The sequence below is a fragment of the Ipomoea nil genome, unplaced genomic scaffold (assembly GCF_001879475.1).
Source record: "Ipomoea nil cultivar Tokyo-kokei standard unplaced genomic scaffold, Asagao_1.1 scaffold2480, whole genome shotgun sequence".
NCBI classification, from domain to species: domain Eukaryota; kingdom Viridiplantae; phylum Streptophyta; class Magnoliopsida; order Solanales; family Convolvulaceae; genus Ipomoea; species Ipomoea nil.
The window spans coordinates 4,841,570-4,862,510 of record NW_017618908.1 but is presented as its reverse complement, the minus strand read 5'-3'; the positions used below and the strand labels follow the sequence as shown (position 1 = coordinate 4,862,510).

Here is a 20,941-nt window from a genome sequence, read left to right as displayed (position 1 = left end):
GATGGCTACTTTTTATGGGAAATTTGAATTTGCTTTAAATATTATTAGTATTTCCAATTCTCATTATGTTTATTTTATAGTTCCAATGTGATGAATGTCTAAAACTAATGCTTTTTCCTTGTGCATTTTAGTGTTTTTGCTTGTTACTCATTATATTATAGATTCATTTTGGTCACTTATGAATTTATTGCGTGTGTTAGGTGATTTGACAAAGAAATGATGTTTTGAAGCATTCTATGAAGTATTTGATCAAGTTTTTGGTGTCACCTTAACACGAAGATGCATTTGGTTAACAAAAGTGATGTTGTTTAGAGTTTAACACGTTTTTGGGATGGATCATGGCGTGACCTGAGGCTGAGGAGAGCATCAAAGTGATCACCGACACAATCGAAGGCGTACCCGGCTAGCCGCGACGTGCCCGCACCCGTAGGTACCAGGCAAAATTCACTGCCTGGTGGCCACGGCTGTGGTCACCAGGCAGTGTATTCTGCCTGGTGGCCACAGGCGTGGCCACGGCCGTGGCCACATCCGTGGCCACCAGGCAGAATACACTACCTGGTAGCCACGGCTGTGGTCACCAGGCAGTATACACTGGCCACAGGTGTGGCCACGACCGTGGCCACATCCGTGGCCACTGGGCAGATGTTTCTGCCTGGTGGCCACGGGCGTAGCCAGCTCCCTGTTTTTTTCTAGCAGCGCGATTTGACTCTTTTTAAAGGGAACTTTTCCACTCTTGAACACACTTTTCATTTCTCTTTCACTTCACAACTAGGGTTAACTTTAGAATAGCTTAGATAGGTGTAGATTGGTTGTTTCTTTCCATTTCCAAGCTCAAGAACATTGCAAATCTTGGATTTCAAGGCTTCAATAGAGAAGTGTTCTTTTTATCTCTTCTCTTTATTTTTCATCTATGCTTTCAATTACTCTTTCAACATTGTGTATCTTTTGTTATATTATGAGTAGCTAAGTGTTTTGGGACTAGGATTTGGTTTGATTTCTTGCTATTGATGCCTATTTGAGTTGTATTGCATAAAGGGGATTATTTGGGTGATCTAGGGTTGTTGTGTGAAATGGGTTTGTTGAGAAATTTGTGTATGATTGTTGGATCCCAATTATATGCTTGTTTTGGAGTGTGTTTGTTGCTACGAGAGTAGAGCTTGTACACTAGCCACACATTCACACACTTAATGCCCAATACGAGAGTATTTCGGGTATTAAGGAGAATTTATGCCTTGTGTTCTTGCTTGGGCAACCTTGGGTTGAATTGCCATGAGAGTGGAGTTTAAGGTGAGGTTGCAAGTCCAAATAGCTACGAGAGTGGTATTTGGACACTTTTGTGCATCTCACTTGCCCTATGCCTTGATTTAATTCCCTAATCCTTAGTACAATATTTGGCATCTTAGCTTGAATCAACCAAATCCCGGTCCTTTGTTTTACTTGTTCTATTTGTTATTAGTATAATCATATCAAACCAACTCCTTACCAATAGGTCTAGCTTCTAAAAGAATAGTTCTAGCTTGTGCTTAACTCTGCTTTGCAATCAATTCCTAACATTACAAGAGCCATCTCCAGTGGAACGATATCTAAACTCTATACTGTAATTTGATACTTGATGGATGCGTGAAAAACGTCCTCATCAAATTTGGCGCCGTTGCCGGGGATGACTTGGTTTTGATTATTTTGTGGTAGTTAACATTAGTGAATGACTATTCTAGGAGACTAGACCATTTTTTTTTCTTTTTTTCTTTGTTTTTATTTTACTCTTCTTACCTTTTGCTCTAGTTTTCTTTGCTTGAGGGTCATCTTTGAACTTATATGCACACAAGATCCAAAGGAGTTGGAGGTTTGCAACCACTTGACTTGGAAATTGAGAGAGGTGTCAAGCAAAGGCAAAGAGAGCACCGTTCCATTCTTCAACAACAAAGAGTAGCCATGGAGAGCACAAGCCAAGGAGTCACCCGTGATACTCCGGAACAAGAAGGGGAACACCATGTTCCAAATCCTCAAAATGATCCTAGGAGGGTTCAGGTTCAAAATGACTATCAACAAGTTCCTATTGAAGAACAGGCTCATATCCCTCCTCAAGTGCCTAGTCCTCGACATCAAGGGATGCCTCAACAAGGTTTTCAACCTCATGAAATTCCACCTCTTGGAGATGCACCACAAGGGAATCATCCTCATGCTCCACCGCCATACCATTATCCATATCCACCTCCCCCTCCTTATCACTATGGATACTATTATCCACCGGGACCAACGCCACAACCTCAAGTGCCCCGAGCTCCAATGCCACAACCTAGAGGTCCCCAACAAAGGAGGAGATTGCTTGATTATGTTGCGGGGGATATTGATGAGGAGGATAATATCTACTACCCGGGAGTGGAAGCGAACAACTTTGAAATAAAGCCGGCAATGATTTCCTTGATTTCTAATAATCAATTTGGAGGCTCAAAGAGTGAAGATCCTACAAGTCACATGAGGCAATTTCTAAGGGTTTGCAAGACCTTGAAGATTAATGGAGTTTCAGTTGATGCCATCCGATTGAGGTTGTTCCCATTCTCACTTAGAGATGATGCACAAGTGTGGCTTGATTCCCATCCTGCCGATCATTTCCAAACTTGGGATCAACTTCATCATGAGTTTATGAGAGAGTTTTATCCACCATCAAAAGCTTCAAGGTTGAAGAAACAAATCCAACAGTTTAGACAAATGCCTTCTGAGTCTTTGTATGAAGCATGGAAGAGATACAAAGATCTACAAAGACAATGCCCTCATCATAATATGTCTACTGGGGATTTGATTGTTTCTTTCTATGAGGGTCTTTCTGATAACTCCAAGGTCATTGTCGATTCTTCTTCAAATGGTGCTTTCATGGAGCTCGAGCCGGATGATGCCAAAAATTTGCTTGACAAGATTTGCTCTAATAGTGCTTATTGGTATAGTGAGAGGTCTAATCAAAAGCTTGGAGCCGGGATTTATGAATTTGATCAAAGTTCTGCTTTGGCTGCCAAGTTAGATTCTATGGTGCACATGGTTCAGAAGATTGCTCAGAATCAAACTCAACCACCAGTAGTCACCAACCCTCCGGTTCCTATTCATGTGCCAGTTTCTACCTCCACACCATCACCAGTATCACCTTATCCCACTTATGCTTCTACTATATGTTGTGAAATATGTGGGGGTGGTCATGCTTCAGTTGATTGCTATATTGTTGAGACCGGTTCACAGAGCTCACAGGGTTCACATGGTACTATGATGGAGCATGTTGATCATGTTGGCTATGGGAGATCTTCAGGGCCCTATCAAAGGAATTTCCAACATCAAGGCAATACTCATCCTGGTTTTTCTTGGAGCAACCCATCAGGGGCTACTAATCCTACGGGCGTTGCTAGAGGGTCACCTCCCGGGTTTCAAGGTCAACAAGGTTACAAAGGGAATTATCAAGGGACTCAGCAACAGTGGAGACCGAATCAAGGATATCATGGTCAAGCAAGTTATCAAGGCCATCAAGGAGGGCCTAGTCAATTTGGGTGTCATGGAAATCAATCTCATCCACCAAGACCAACAATTGAGGCACCTAAGGGGCGAAGTTTGGAGGATTTGTTTCAAGCTATTCAAAATTTGAATGCCAAAGTTGATCAAGTGGCTGCTCATAACAAAATGCTTGAAAACCAAATTGCAACCCAAGCTTCACCATCGAGCAACAAGGCTAGTGGCAAGTTACTGGCATATTCTGAAAATCCCAAGGATCAAGTGAATGCCATTACAACTAGGAGTGGAAAACAACTTCAAGATCCACCCTTAGTACTTGAGAAGAAACTAGAAGTGGTGGAGGAAAGAGAGCCCGGGGAAAAAGTGCTAGAGGATGCTAAAGATTTAGAAGGTGAAACACTTCAACGGGGAAATGGAAACAAGAATAAGGAGCTTGAGAAGTACACTCCTCCTCTACCTTTTCCTCAACGCTTGAGAAGAGCCAATCTTGATGAAAGGAAAATCAAATTCTTTAATTTGATTAAGCAACTTGACATCTCCATCCCCCTTCTTGATGCCGTGACTCAAATCCCTTCATATGCTAAATTCTTGAAGGAGATTCTATCCAATAAAAGGAAGTTTGAAGGGCAAGCCACCATAGCCATGAGTGAGGAATCAAGTGCCATAATTCAAAGCAATATACCTCCAAAGTTAAAAGATCCGGGAAGTTTCTCAATTCCTTGTGTGATTGGAGGTGCGGTGGTGAGTAGGGCATTGTGTGACTTGGGGGCTAGTGTTAGCCTCATTCCTTATTCACTATGCAAGAGGTTAAAGTTGGGCGATCCCAAGAGCACTTCCATGACTATACAATTGGCGGATCGTTCAGTCAAGCACCCCGTTGGAATCCTAGAAGATATACCGGTAAAAATTGACAAGTATTTCATTCCGGGAGACTTCGTGGTCTTGGAGATGGAGGAGGATGATAGGATTCCAATCATTCTAGGGAGACCTTTCTTAGCTACGGCGGGTGCAGTGATTGATGTGAAGAGGGGCACTTTGGTTATTGAGGTTGGGGATGACAAAGTGGAATTCAATATCTTCAAGATGGCTAAAAATCCTTCTTGTGCCGATGAATGTTTTAGAATGGATATTATTGAAGATTGTGTACAAGAGTTTTCAAACAACCATGTCAAATATCCTCTTGAAAAATTCATTGGTGATGCCATAGAGGACAGTCATGAGATGGAGAAGATCAATGAAAGTGTGAAATTCTTGGATGATGATACTACTTTGACACCACATGAAAACCCGATCATTGAAGAACTTGCTATTGAAGTAGAAAAAAATTTGCTTAAGGAGAAGGATGCTCCAAAGGTTGAGCTCAAGGCATTACCATCAAATTTAAAGTATGCCTTCCTTGGTGAAAATTCTACTTACCCCGTAATTGTCAATGCAAGTTTGGATGATGAGAAACTTGACAAATTGTTGCTTGTTTTGAGAAAGCATAAAAGACTGATCGGGTATACTATTGATGATATTATTGGGATTAATGTCTCTTATTGTATGCATCGGATTTATCTTGAAGAGGGGCACAAACCTTCGGTTGAGCATCAAAGAAGGTTGAATCCTAATATGAAGGATGTGGTGAAAAAGGAGATCATTAAGTTGCTTGATTCGGGAATCATCTATCCCATCTCCGACAGTAAATGGGTGAGCCCGGTTCATGTGGTGCCTAAAAAAGGAGGTTTCACCGTTGTGCCAAATGAGAACAATGAGCTCATTCCTACACATTTAGTCACGGGGTGGCGCATGTGTGTGGATTATAAGAAACTCAACAAAGCCACGAGAAAAGATCATTTCCCCTTGCCTTTCATTGATCAATTGTTGGAGAGAATGGCTAAGCATAACTACTTTTGCTTCTTGGATGGTTTCTCGGGATACTTTCAAATCATGATTCACCCAGAAGATCAAGAAAAGACTACCTTCACATGCCCTTATGGTACATTTGCTTTTAGAAGGATGTCTTTTGGGTTATGCAATGCACCGGGCACTTTTCAACGGTGCATGATGGCTATATTTTCGGATCTTGTTGAAGAAATCATGGAAGTCTTCATGGATGATTTCTCGGTTTATGGCACTACATTTGATGGTTGTTTGGCTAATTTGAATAAAGTATTGGAGAGATGCCAAGAGGCCAATCTTATTCTTAATTGGGAGAAATGTCACTTCATGGTGACCGAGGGAATTGTCTTGGGGCACAAAATCTCCGACAAGGGTATAGAGGTTGATCCGGCCAAAATTGAGGTTATTGAGAAATTGCCACCACCCACCACTGTAAAGGGTATTAGATGTTTTTTGGTGCATGCCGGTTTCTACCGCCGATTTATACAAGACTTTGCAAAAATTGCTAAGCCCCTCACCCACCTTCTTGCTAAAGATGTTGAATTTTATTTCGATGATGCTTGTCTTGATTCTTTTTGTAGGATAAAAAAGGCTCTATGTGAAGCACCGGTTATTCAACCACCTGATTGGAGCTTACCCTTTGAACTCATGTGTGATGCAAGTGACTATGCTGTGGGGGCAATGCTCGGGCAAAAGCAAGGCAAGGTGTTACATGCCATTTATTATGCAAGCCACACATTAGATGATGCTCAACTAAATTATGCAACCACCGAGAAGGAGCTCCTTGCGGTTGTCTTTGCCATTGAGAAATTTCTGTCCTACTTGGTTGGAAGCAAGGTCATTGTTCATACGGATCATGCCGCATTGAAGTTCTTATTTGCTAAGAAGGAGGCCAAACCTAGGTTGATCCGGTGGATTTTGCTTTTACAAGAGTTTGATATTGAGATCCGGGATAAGAAAGGTTCCCAAAATGTCATTGCGGATCACTTGTCAAGACTTGAGTCGGGACAAGACAAGAAACATCATGTTAAGGAATTGCCGATCAATGATTCATTCATCGGGGAGTATTTATATGCCGCTCAGAAATTTTCTCCATGGTATGCCGACAAGGTGAACTACTTGGTTAGTGGCTATGTTCCCCCAGAGTTCTCATATGATCAAAAGAAAAGGTTCATTCACAATGCAAATACATATTTTTGGGATGAGCCTTTATTGTTTAAAAGATGTGCTGATGGTGTTGTGAGAAGATGTATACCGGAAGATGAGTTTGAAAGTGTTCTTTATCATTGTCATTCCTCACCGTATGGAGGCCATTTTGGAGCTAATAGGACCGCGGGGAAGGTGCTTCAAGCAGGATTTTATTGGCCTACTCTCTTCAAGGATGCTCAAATGTTTGTGAAGAAGTGTGATAGGTGTCAACGCACGGGTTCTATGGGGCAAAGACATGAAATGCCACAATCCGGTATTCTTGAGGTTGAACTATTTGACGTTTGGGGTTTGGACTTCATGGGACCTTTCCCAAGCTCATATAGCAATACCTATATTCTCTTGGCGGTGGACTATGTGTCAAAATGGATTGAAGCAATAGCTAGCCCCACCAATGATGCTAAAGTGGTGATCAAGTTTGTAAAGAAATTTATTTTTTCAAGGTTTGGAGTTCCGAGGGCACTTATCACCGACAATGGTACTCACTTTTGTAACAAACCACTTGAAAAGGACTTGCTCAAATATGGGATTCACCCTAAGGTGTCCACACCATACCATGCTCAAACTTGTGGTCAAGTGGAACTCTCAAATAGGGAAATAAAGTCAATCTTGGAGAAAATGGTGAACCCGTCAAGGAAAGATTGGGCAGTGAAGTTAGATGATGCATTGTGGGCCTACCGAACGGCATACAAGACTCCAATTGGTACATCTCCGTTCAAGCTTGTTTACGGGAAATCATGTCATTTGCCCGTAGAGATTGAACATAAAGCTTATTGGGCCATTCAAAGTCTCAATTTTGAACAAAGCTTGTGGGTGAGAAGCGCCTCCTTCAATTGAATGAACTTGAAGAGTTCCGGTTAGATGCATATGAGAATGCCAAGATTTACAAAGAAAGAACAAAAAAATGGCATGATCGGAGAATTCTAAGAAGGGAGTTTGCACCGGGAGATGATGTCCTTCTTTTCAATTCACGCCTCAAACTCTTCCCGGGCAAATTAAAGTCAAGATGGTCTGGACCATTCAAGGTTGTGGAAGCTTATCCATCGGGAGCGGTGATTCTTACATCAAATGATGGAAAACAATTTACAGTTAATGGTCAAAGGTTAAAGAGGTACTTTGAAGGTGATGTGATAGAGGCTAGCGCAAATTTGAGCCTCGATGACCATCGGTGACTTGACCACTTGAGGTATCGTCGGGCATACGACGTTAAAAATAGCGCTACTTGGGAGGCACCCCAAGCTTGCATATCATATTTTCTCTTTTTTTTTTTTTTTTTTTTACATATCTCGTTTAGTTTTTCTTGTGTTTTATTTTTGTTTTTACATTTTAATTGCTTGATTAGTTTTTATGCTTAGCATTTTTTTTTTTACTCCTTAAAAAAAAAAAAAAAAAAAAAGTTTCCTCCAACCCTTGAGAGAATAGAACACTTGTTCTTTTTCATGGAAGAGATTCTTTTTCTTTAGGAGCTTGTTTTGTTAGCAACTCTCTCTATAATTGTGTCTAAATGTGGAGGTCTTGATTCATTAAAATAGTTGGTTTGTTGTTCTACTACCCAAAAAAAAAAAAGTCATGAAAATGTTGAAAAGATATGAAGATGTGAAAAAGAAGTAGTTCAATAAAAGTTTGTTAGTTTGCTTTGAAATTTGTTCTCAACATCCACTACTTTAGAGTGTTGCTTTGTGTTTAGTTGTTAGTTGCTCCTTAGTTCTTTGATGTCATATCTCTTCCAATCTCAATTGTGAATAAGTGTGAAGTTCTCTCTTTTGTTCAATTTCCTTACCCCTTCTTTGTCAACCATTCACCCTTAGCCCCATTACAAGCCTAATAAAAGTCCTACTTGATCTTAGCATGCAATCTTAGAGTTGAACTAGTGGGAGTATGAAGGGCAAGCTTATGGAAACTCATTCAAAGCCAAGTTTTGCATAATCTCAACTTAGTTTTTGTGCACACTTGATCCTCTCGTTCTATAATAATTTTGGTGCTTGGTTATTGGCTTGAGAATGGAACTTGTGTACAATGCTAAGATGATTCTTGAAACAAGTTGTGTTGTGTCGAGTTGGATTGTGGTTTGTTAAGTTGTGCAAAGTGGGAGTATGATCAACTTCAGTGCTATTTTGGTGATTTAGTTCTTGTTTTTGCTCGAGGACAAGCAAAAGTCTAAGTGTGGAGAAGTTGATGAATGTCTAAAACTAATGCTTTTTCCTTGTGCATTTTAGTGTTTTTGCTTGTTACTCATTATATTATAGATTCATTTTGGTCACTTATGAATTTATTGCGTGTGTTAGGTGATTTGACAAAGAAATAATGTTTTGAAGCATTCTATGAAGTATTTGATCAAGTTTTTGGTGTCACCTTAACACGAAGATGCATTTGGTTAACAAAAGTGATGTTGTTTAGAGTTTAACACGTTTTTGGGATGGATCATGGCGTGACCTGAGGCTGAGGAGAGCATCAAAGTGATCACCGACACAATCGAAGGCGTACCCGGCTAGCCGCGACGTGCCCGCACTCGTAGGTACCAGGCAAAATTCACTGCCTGGTGGCCACAGGTGTGGCCACGGCCGTGGCCACATCCGTGGCCACTGGGCAGATGTTTCTGCCTGGTGGCCACGGCCGTGGCCAGCTCCCTGTTTTTTTCTAGCAGCGCGATTTGACTCTTTTTAAAGGGAACTTTTCCACTCTTGAACACACTTTTCATTTCTCTTTCACTTCACAACTAGGGTTAACTTTAGAATAGCTTAGATAGGTGTAGATTGGTTGTTTCTTTCCATTTCCAAGCTCAAGAACATTGCAAATCTTGGATTTCAAGGCTTCAATAGAGAAGTGTTCTTTTTATCTCTTCTCTTTATTTTTCATCTATGCTTTCAATTACTCTTTCAACATTGTGTATCTTTTGTTATATTATGAGTAGCTAAGTGTTTTGGGACTAGGATTTGGTTTGATTTCTTGCTATTGATGCCTATTTGAGTTGTATTGCATAAAGGGGATTATTTGGGTGATCTAGGGTTGTTGTGTGAAATGGGTTTGTTGAGAAATTTGTGTATGATTGTTGGATCCCAATTATATGCTTGTTTTGGAGTGTGTTTGTTGCTACGAGAGTAGAGCTTGTACACTAGCCACACATTCACACACTTAATGCCCAATACGAGAGTATTTCGGGTATTAAGGAGAATTTATGCCTTGTGTTCTTGCTTGGGCAACCTTGGGTTGAATTGCCACGAGAGTGGAGTTTAAGGTGAGGTTGCAAGTCCAAATAGCTATGAGAGTGGTATTTGGACACTTTTGTGCATCTCACTTGCCCTATGCCTTGATTTAATTCCCTAATCCTTAGTACAATATTTGACATCTTAGCTTGAATCAACCAAATCCCAGTCCTTTGTTTTACTTGTTCTATTTGTTATTAGTATAATCATATCAAACCAACTCCTTACCAATAGGTCTAGCTTCTAAAAGAATAGTTCTAGCTTGTGCTTAACTCTGCTTTGCAATCAATTCCTAACATTACAAGAGCCATCTCCAGTGGAACGATATCTAAACTCTATACTGTAATTTGATACTTGATGGATGCGTGAAAAACGTCCTCATCACAATGCATGCTTTTATTATTTACAACTCTTCAGTTTTTCTTAATTCTCTATTTAAACAGACTTTTGTATTGAGAAGTTCAAGTTGGAATATAATTGAAAGTCTTTGGTTTGAGTTATATTGTTTGTGTTATTTCTGTTCTTTTGGTTTCCCTTGTCCTGCATCAGTTGGTATCAGAGCCTCAAGTTCCTAGGCGACAACCGAGATAGCGGCATAGCCCTCTCCACTTGTCACGACCCAAGATGTCACAAGGCGGTATCAACAACAAGGGTAACAACCCATCCTTCGGCGGTGACCGTGGAATGGATTGCCTTCGGGCAGCTTTTCAAGTACATGGTGAGAATGTGAATCGCGAGTTTCAAGAAATTCGTAGCATTCTCACTAACATAAGCCTTCGACTAGAGGGTAATGGTGCAGCGCCATGTGTTATCAATGACATGAATGTGCCAACAAAGAATGTGGCCAGAAGTTGGCAACATCTCCAATACCATCGGTTACCAACTTTTAATGGCTATTTGGGCACAAAAGCGTTCTTGGATTGGTGTTCAGAAGTTGATAGCTACCTTAGTATGTTAGAAGTTCCTGAAAATAAGCAAGCAAAATATATTGCCAGTATGCTGCGTGGAAGAGCTCTGTCATGGTGGGAGACTATTCAGAACTATAGAACAAGACAAGGTAAATGCTCAGTGAAAACATGGAGAAAAATGAGAAAACTTTTGATGGAACAGTTTTTGCCTCAGGATTACCAAATGCATTTCTTTCAAAAATATTGTAATGTTAATAAATATGCAGAGGACATGTTATGGATTAGAGCATGTGAAATTCCAACAAGCTACAATCAACTTCAAGAAACTCCCAAGCCATAGACTGTCGTCAAGGTTCAAGAACAACTAATAATGTCAGCATCTCCATTATGGACACAAGGTAAAGCTTTTAACATGAATTTTCAAGTTGAAAATCTGTTGACTGAAGTTATTCCAAATAAACACTCCCTTCCCCCTACAAGAGCACTTGTTGAGGTTAACAGCCAACCTACGCATGAAAACAATGCTGCTCACTTTCATCAATTTCAATCTCCACCATTCACACAAGGGAAATGTTTGAAGAGAGAAGAATCTGACTACTATTCAGATGAAGGTTGGGCTCAAAGATCCTTTGATCTTGAGGATGATAATATCAAGGAGAGAGAAGGTGATTGCAAAGACGAAATTGAGATTGCTAAGGAAGATGATGGGCATTTGAGTTGTGTCGTGAAAAGTTTAATGTACACCAACAAAGAAAAGAGTTCCTTCCAACCTAAGAACATTTTCAAAGCATTCTATGAAATTTATGAGGACACTAAGAAATTAGTGATCATAGATCTGACTACTTATCAGAAACAACCTAACTTTATAGTATTATGGAAATATAAGGTCTGAAAATATAACAAGGGGTGTTGTTGAAGCTCAGGATGAAGTTATGGCTAAACTTGATGCTACCGAAGTAAGGTATAAAGCCCGGGCTAACACAAGGCAGCGTAAGAAAACTTGTAGAAATGGTGAGAAGATTATGGTGTTTATTCATAAGGATCCTGTGCTCACGAAGACATTTCACAAATTGAGTGCTAAGAGGTATGGTTATTTTAAGGTTCGTTAAAAAAATTAAAAAATGATTGTGGTTACATGCATGAAGTCCGGTGAAGTACCACTGTATTTTGACGACTCGGGACGAGTCTTTCACAACTAAGGGAGAATGATGCGGAACAGGAATTAAGGAAATAATAGAGAAATGGTCACATGCATGAAGTCTAAGAGACATGGAGATTGATGGCTACTTTTTATGGGAAATTTGAATTAGCTTTAAATATTATTAGTATTTCCAATTCTCATTATGTTTATTTTATAGTTCCAATGCATGCTTTTATTATTTACAACTCTTCAGTTTTTCTTAATTCTCTATTTAAACAGACTTTTGTATTGAGAAGTTCAAGTTGGAATATAATTGAAAGTCTTTGGTTTGAGTTATATTGTTTGTGTTATTTCTGTTCTTTTGGTTTCCCTTGTCCTGCATCAACCGTGATCTACATTACATGTGGACCATATATTGTAATTTATGCCACTCATGAGTAATATATGGCTACTTCTTGACAATTCAAAGGCAACATTTATACCACTTAAAATTAAGGGGTGATATTTATAATTGGTCGGCATAAATTATAATTTTTCCCTTTATATATTTATACATTTTCTCCGTATTTCATTTTCTATGTTTTTGGAAATTTTTGTTCCCAGTTTCTGTTTCTACATAGATAAGAGTAGGGTGTGTGAAACTTTCTTTGGTAATTTCATTGAATTTTCTTCAAACTTTCATTGGCCGGCTAATGTGTGAAACTTTCAAACCTATATTTTACTTCAAGACTCGAGATATGGTAATTCCATTGAATTTTCTATATGATTTCATTGTCTTTGAAGTAATAGTCTATTGAGTTTGAACAATTGGCATCTTGTGGAAGATATATAACTCACATAGCTGACAGAAAAAGTCTAAGAAGTTGGAAATTCTAGCTAAACCAGTAGCTAATTTTTAAAAATGGTAATTTATGTCCCTTCATAATATGCCAATTATCAATGTCACCCCTGAATTATTAGTGATGTAAATGTTGCCCCTCAATTTTTAAAACGGTACATATAGTGCTCTCTCGTAGTGTAAATGTTGCCCCTCATTTTTCAAAATGGTACATATATTGCCCCTCCTGTACGGTACGAGAGGAGCAATTTTGGAAATTAAGGGGCAACATTTACATCACTAATAATTCAGGTGCGACATTGATAATTGGCATATTATGGAGGGGCATAAATTACAATTTGCCCTTGATTATACAATAATATGAATACAAATAAACAAATTGAATCACATTGAACCAAACATATGAAAAGTTATAGATACTCCCAGGGACCAGTGTATTGGTCTAGTGGATAAGAAGTCTCACTTAAGTTTTGTTTTCAACCACAATGTGAGGTTCGATTCCTCCAATAAGTGGGGTAAAGATAAAGTCCCCGAGGTTGACGAGGCGACCCGGACCAAGAAGCGGAGAAGAGCTGAGTCCCCCAACCACACCCCCATAATAGACGTGCTGCTGAGCGGGGGCTCTCGGGATTGGTCGACCAATAGGGTCGGCGAACCAGGGCTCATGAGATCATGAGTCTTTAAGCCCGCGTTGCTTACCTTGATTTATCTTTGACTCTAACAACTTGCATGTTATTCTGCAGCTGAGCTGCACTATGGCCGGTCTTTTTCGTCGGACCAAGGCAGCCGAGCGGCTCTACGAAAAGGATAGCAAATTGGTATAGAAAAAAAGTTCAATTCATGCATTGAACTAGTACAATGTTCAGGATAAAAGTTCTCTGTTACCACAACAGAGAACGTAACGTCAAAGTGGTTTAATTTGATGCTAGAAGTTTTCCCTATGAAATTTGTAAAAACAAATACAAACTAAGGGTAAATATAAATAGAAATAACGTAACTCTTTTTTTGAATGTTACTAGCTCTATTACATTGTAGTATCTGTTCATATACTTTCTCAACCTACTGAAACACAAAGAGCTAATAATGCCTCCACTGAGGCTCGAACTTACAACCTTCCAAATGAAAGTCCAACCCGGGTACCATTGGACCACATAGTCCTGGTAGAAATAACGTAACTCAATTATATACAAACTCTTTTTAACGGGGACCGAATGATGAGATGGTGACTTCATTTATGGAACATGATACTTCAGCGCCTAAAGAAGACTTCGTCTCATTCACCCTTGTTTTTGTGAAGAAACCAGGCTCTTTAGCAATGGGTAACTCAACATTGTTAGCTAACATATGAACTATGGAAGACGTGCTTGGCCTATCTTCAGGGTAGTGTTGAACACATAATAGGCCGACATGGATTGATCTTAGAACTTGTGGCAAATCAGATGGTGCATTTAGATGCTCGTCTACAAGTTCAATCAATCTACCATCGCTATAAAGCTTCCATGCCTATAGTAAATATGAATTAGTAGATCAAGACTTGAATTCAAACTTAATGAATAAATAATTATGCATAAAAGTGAGACATACATGGCCAAGAAGGTTCTCATAGTGATCTTGATGATGAGAAAATCCTCTATTTCTTTTCCCGTTCACAATTTCTAGTACCAAAACACCAAAACTGAACATATCTGATTTAATAGAAAAGACCCCATGTCCAGCGTACTCCGGCGACATATAACCACTGTATTTTGAAATGTTAATCTATTATGTTCAATGATCAAAAAGCAAACAAATGAATGCAAAGTGAAATTGAAACCTTACAGTGTTCCAACAACTCGGTTTGTGTTTGCTCCTGTCTCGTTTAATCCAATGCTCCTTGCCAAGCCAAAGTCGGATATTTTTGGATTCATGTCAATATCCAACAAAATATTGCTAGCTTTGAGATCTCTATGAATAATTTTTAGTCGAGAATCTTGGTGCAAATACAAAAGCCCTCTTGCAATTCCAGTGATAATGTTGAAGTGTTTTGACCAATCAAGTAATGCTCTTTTTTTAATATCTGCCAAATATTTTTATACAATTTACTTACATTCCTTTCTTTCTTTCTTTTTTTTTTTTTTAAAAAAAAAAAAAAATCACCCAAGAAGGGCACTTTCAATTCCAAGAAGACATTTCTTGGTTAAAAGAATGCTATCAAGGAAAATATTTAAAATCCAAATTGGGATTGATGAAGTGATCAAATGTAGTAATAGAGTTTGATCAAAACTAGGATACGAACGTCGTACCAAATATATATGAGTCAAGGCTTTTGTTTGGCATATATTCATAGATCAACATCTTTTCATCTTCTTGAATGCACCATCTCAGAAGCTTTACAAGATTCCTATGTTGAAGTCAGGCAATAGAATTGACTTCATTTTTAAATTCTCCAAGCCCTTGTTTAGATGTCTTTGAAAGCCGTTTCACGGCTATTTCCTTTCTATCATCTAGTACACCCTGCAAATGAAATTTTTAGATTGAACTGATGAATATAATTTTGTGTTAGGCGTAGGCCAATAAACGCCAAGTCTAGCACCTAGATAGCTGGCGAATTGTTGGGTGGAGGTCGGTAAAGGGCTTAAAGAGATAAGTCCAGCACTCAATGTCTCGAAAATATGTGGCGGTCTATAAGAAAATAAAATTGTGCATTCACTACTAGCTATAACTATTGGTGTAAGTGGTAAGCGTCAACAATAACATTTAAGATTGATTGGTCTCCCATCTAATTGTTAGACGTAAGTGGTAATCGCTTGATACTAACATTTTGGATAATAAAATATTTTTAAAAAAATGTTGTTTCATCTGTCATATTTAGTATATAGCTAGTATGAATTATCACATTTCTAATAAATATATTGGCTTCAATGATTGTAAATAATTGTCCATATCCATATGCAAAAATACAATAAAATAAAAATACAAAAGATTTTACCTTGTAAACATGCCCATATCCTCCCTCACCAACCTTGTTGTTGAGTGAAAAGTTATTTGTAGCCCTTGTTATTGTTGACACTTCAAATAATATTTGTTCTTCTTCCCATTTTAACTTTAAATTGATCTCCTCCTTTTTTTCAATTCGTTTGTACAATATAATGACCACAATCAGGGTCAAGCTCACCACCAGAATACCAACCAATACTGATGAAGTCAATTTTACTATTTTTTATTTCTTGCCCTTTGAGCTTGAAGGATAATCTACGCAAAAAAAAAAAAGGGAATGCAGTCAAAAAAAAAAAAAAAAAAAGGGAATTGTAGTCAAGCGGTATAACTATGACTATATCAAATGAGCCCGCATGGGCAGGTCAACTGGTCATAGAGATGAAAGTTTGAAAGAATGCCCAGGGATTGAGTCTCACTAGCGGCAGTGTGGGAACAACCTCTCAAAGTGAGGAGCCCGGGGCTCCTTGTACGCAGTAAGCAAAGGTCTAGTCTGATCTATGTGGTTCATGTTCAGTTGAGAATGCTATGTCAGGCCGGGGTGTGGGGGCCCTTAAGGTTGGGGTGGGGGCTCCTTGCACTACAACAAATTAGATTTTTAGCGACATATATTTAGCGGCGGTTATATATAACACACTAAGATAAAGAGTTTATAGCACACTAAGATCCCAATCATATACACAACAAACTATAATCTCATTGCATGATGAATCCCTCTTCCACAACCTTACAACACATTTGGTAGACTGGTAATTGACTAAAATGTAAGTCGTTCAATCACCTGTTGCTAGTCCTTAGCTAGATGACAAAGACCAAAGACTTTGTGCAATTAGTGGGGAATTGAATAATTTGGTAAAATATATTTGTTGTCCCTATGAACTTGAGAGCGAGTGATGGGTGATGTTCAAGAAAAACCTGCAACCTGGACCAATTACTCTACCTCACACTATTCATGGTCAACCAAATTAATGAAAATTCCAAGTAATTAATTTAAAATAATATGGGTTCCAGTTACTCCTCCAAACAAAGTAAATATCCAAGAACTTACCTCTGAGCCTTCGACGAACATGCTGTTGACTATTAGCTAGAGGTGTTATGTGAACTTTAGTCCACAATATAAGTATTGATTCTCTAGAGAATCATCAACAAATAGAGGTCAAAGTAACTGTGGGGTTTCTTTACAATATAATTTTGTACAATTCAGTCCATATACATTACTTTTTTGCAATTTAATCATGCACTTTTAAATATACTATAATTAATAACAATCATTAATTCCGTTAAAATTGACTATTAATTTTGTTAACTTCTTATGAAGAAACTCATAAATGAATACACAGAAACTCATAACTGAATACACATAATGGGGTTTGGACCGTTTGGACGGACGGAGTGACGTCAGCAATTGAAACACGCGTGTGTGCCCGCCGTGGTGCACGATATAAAGTGCCCTCCTCTCTGATCCTCAACGCTCTGTATAATTGGGCAAATTATGTTGTGCATCCGTATGCACCATGCATGGTGCATACGGATGCAAAAACGACGTCTTTTTATTAAAAACGCTCGTCTTCCCTTAAAAAAAAAAAATTCATGTTCGATTCCCAACAACAACATATGAACTAAAATTCCAGAATCGATGAACTATAATTCCATAATCTATGAACTAAAATTCCAGAATCTAATCTATGAACTAAAAATTCCAGAATGAATGAACTAAAATTTCAGAATCTATGAACTAAAATTTCAGAATCGATGAACTACAATTCCAGAATCGATGAACTATAATTCCAGAATCAATGAACTAAAATTCCATAATCTATGAACTAAAATTCCAGAATGAATGAACAACATAATGTTGTTGCTGGGAATCGAATCTGAATTTTTTTTTTTAAGGGAACACTTTTTTTTTTAACAAAATAATGTCGTTTTTGCATCCGTATACACCATACACAGAATCACTATCCGTATAATTGCCAGGGAATTAGCTTTTTAGTGGGCTTCACTTCTTCAATCCTGTATCAGTTCTGTCTGGAAAAGTTCATATCAAAGGAAGCCCATAGTTCAGCCCATTAAATTAACATATTCTTTTGTGACAATATTTAATTACACTAGAAGTGTTATTTAAGTAAGAAAAACTAATTACATTTGCTAAAAGCTTTTTTTTTTTTATTGAAACATCTGCAATAATTCAATGCATTTAAAAAAAAAAAAAAAAAAAAAAAACTACTATATAATAATATTTCTTATTATAAAAAATTGAAATTTTATTTTCTAATATTTATTTATTTATTTTAATAATTTAATTTTATTAGATTTTTGTTGTTCATTGAATATTATTTAATAGCACATGTGTCAATTTACAACTAGTAAAATGGATTAGAATTGAAGGAATCCTTCATGGTCAGCCCCTTTCATTAGAATATATGAAAGAGTGGGTAGCTGAAGCCTGAAGTTTTCACACACAGCACACTCTGATTGTATATATAAAGTCAATCCGCGGTTCGCCAACTTGCATGATTTTCTTATTGTACTTATGGAGTGAACAGTCCCCACTTGCATGATTTTCTTATATACTGTACTTTATGAAGTGAATGGTCCCAACTTGCATGATTTTCTTATGAAGTGAACGGTCCCAACTTTCATGAGTTGCATCAGTTGTTATACATGGTCCATAGTGCTATGTGAACCATGATTGTCAAATAAAACTGTAGTAGAATTAAAATAATATTTTAGTATTACTAAAATGAAACTAATATGCGTGGAAAATGAAACTAAAAAATAGAACTCATTCAACAACGTATATTGTCAAATGAAATTGCAGCATAATTAAATGATATTTTAGTAATACTAAAATATCATTTTAATTATACTGCAATTTCAAAATGAAACTAAAAAATAGAACTCATTCAACAACGTATATTGTCAAATAAAATTGCAGCATAATTAAAATGATAATTTAGTATTACTAAAATGAAACTAGTATGTGTGGAAAATGAAACTAAAAAATAGAACTCATTCAACAACGTATATTGTCAAATGAAACTGCAGTATAATTAAAATGATACTTTAATATTGTTAAAATGAAGTTAGTGTGTCAAAAATGAAACTAAAATCGGAGCCATACAATAATATATTATCAAATCAACGTGGAATGTAATTAAAATAATAATATTTTAACATTATTATAATTAAACTAGTGTGTATGGAAAATGAAACTACAAAATATAGCTCACACAGTAATGTAATTATCAAATAAAATTGTAGTAAAATTAAAATGATACTTTGGTATTGCTATAATGAAACTAGTGTATGTGAAAAATGGAACTGAAAGATAGAGCAATATTATGAAATGAAACTAAAATGCAATTAAAATAATACTTAATTACTTAATGGACCAATAATAAAATTTGCCCAAATTGCATGATTTAGTTTTCATATGAGTTAATTCTCAAAATGGTCCTCTGACTATGACATTTTTTCAAATTGGTCCCTTGACTTTTAACTTTCTCATGAGTAAATATTCAAAATGGTCCATCGACTATAGCTAAATTCACAAATTGGTCATCGACTTTTAATTTCAACCAATTAAGTCCTTAACTTTGTAATTTTAACACAATTTGGTCCTCTGTCTATTTGACCGTTTGTTGACTGTGATTTTTGAAAATATATATGTAATTTCATGGTTCATCGTCGATTTTTTAAGGTTTTGGTTGTATTTCCAGACCGCACTGTTACGTTTGAATACACTGCCGAAAGCAATCTACCAAATCCGATCGCCTTTCTTCATCCTCCCTTTGGATTCAATGTAGTTAAGTTCGTACCAGAGCAAAGACGACGACGTGTTTCTGAACCAGTGCAACGTCATCCTGAAGGCCTCCACGTGCTCCGACGTGAGCTGAAGGTTCTTCTGGAGATCGTCGATCACGGTCAACAAACGATCAAATAGATGGAGGACCAAATCGTGTCAAAATTACAAAGTTAAGAACTTAATTGGTTGAAATTGAAAGTCGATGACCAATTTGTGAATTTAGCTATAGTCGATGGACCATTTTGGGTATTTACTATTTTCTCAAAGTGGTTCTCTGACTTTTAAATTTTAAGCCAAAATGGTCCTCCGTTAGCTTTGACGTTAAGTTGGGGTTAAAATGAAGGATAAAACTGGAAATTTAGGTTTTACACACTAATTTAAAGCAATTTGTGATTCCTTTTTGCAGTCTGCGCACATATTTCTTCAAATTAGGTTTTTGTTCTCCTAAATCTGCAATCAAAATGTGGGATAATCAACTAGAAAGCCATAAATCTTTGCCTTGGGAAGTTTGTGGATGAAGTTGAAGATGAACTTTTTTTGCCTTCTAGTTGATTATTCCACATTTTGATTGCAGATTTAGGAGAGTAAAAACTCAATTTGAAAAAATATGTGCGCAGACTGCTGAAAGCTAGGAATCACATATTGCTTTAAATTGGAGTGCAAAACCTAAATTTTCAATTTTACACTTCGTTTTAAGACTATCATTATCCCTACAATACTCTCTCAGCTCACTTTTAAAAATGGGTCCCACTTCCACATTATCAAATTTGCAATTCTTCAACTATTTTCTCTACATCCCTACAATACTCTCTTACTTTCAAAAGTGATCCCACTTTCATATTATATTATAAATAGGAATAAGGGTCAAATAGGCCACTCAACTGCGCACAACATTGCAATTAGGCCATTGAAGTAAAAAAGAATGCAATCGAGCCATTAAACAACACAAAAACATACAATTTAGCCCAAAATGACTTGTTTACCTGATGTTGCAAGTTACCGATTTTAAAATTCATTTTTTAAAATAATTTTTAATAAATAAATAATTAAAATATTAAAAAAAAAAAACAGAAACTACCGCCCGGAGACGATTCGGCCGGCTTCGTCTCCAGCTATGGAGACAAAGATCTTCGTCTCCACAGCCATGGAAACGAAGTCCCTTCGTCTCCATGGCTATGGAGACGAGGTCCCTTCGTCTCCATGGCCAAGGAGACGAAGGGACCTTGTCTCCATTGCTGGAGACGGAGGTTCGTCTCCAACCATGGAGACGAAGCCGGCCGAATCGTCTCCGAGCGGCAGTTTCTGTTTTTTGTTTTAAATATTTTAATTATTTATTTATTAAACATTATTTTAAAAAAATAATTTTAAAATCAGTAGCTTGATACATTAGCTTGATTCATTCATTAATCTTGTATATATGTGCATTCATTAAATATATTAGAACCCTTTGCAACAAAAATACTTGATTACTATTTTAAAAAAGTTTAGTAA

At 37.4% G+C, this 20,941-nt stretch overlaps 1 protein-coding gene across 2 annotated transcripts; it reads right to left on the bottom strand.

Annotated features, from left to right (window-relative positions):
- Nucleotides 1-13,569: 13,569 nt before the first annotated feature.
- LOC109152936 (G-type lectin S-receptor-like serine/threonine-protein kinase SD1-1) lies at nt 13,570-15,712 on the bottom strand. 2 transcript variants are annotated; one of them, XM_019300639.1, is made up of 6 exons: nt 15,638-15,712; nt 14,952-15,162; nt 14,488-14,725; nt 14,254-14,407; nt 13,836-14,172; nt 13,570-13,657 (listed from the first exon to the last, which is right to left on the bottom strand). In XM_019300639.1, exons 2-5 carry the CDS (start codon nt 15,001-15,003, stop codon nt 13,867-13,869), a joined length of 750 nt encoding a protein of 249 aa, XP_019156184.1. In that variant the 5' UTR covers nt 15,004-15,162; nt 15,638-15,712; the 3' UTR covers nt 13,570-13,657; nt 13,836-13,866. The 2 variants fall into 2 exon arrangements, with proteins under 2 accessions (XP_019156184.1, XP_019156185.1); XM_019300640.1 differs by having other exon boundaries at nt 13,570-13,666; nt 13,845-14,172.
- Nucleotides 15,713-20,941: the final 5,229 nt, after the last annotated feature.

Excerpts from the sequence above, each read along its gene's own strand:
- LOC109152936 (XM_019300639.1), bottom strand. The coding sequence starts at position 15,003 with ATGTTGATCTATGAATATATGCCAAACAAAAGCCTTGACTCATATATA. Across the intron at positions 14,726-14,951 it reads CCTTGACTCATATATATTTG|ATATTAAAAAAAGAGCATTA; the intron begins GTACGACGTTCG and ends AATATTTGGCAG. Across the intron at positions 14,408-14,487 it reads AACCGAGTTGTTGGAACACT|TGGTTATATGTCGCCGGAGT; the intron begins GTAAGGTTTCAA and ends TTCAAAATACAG.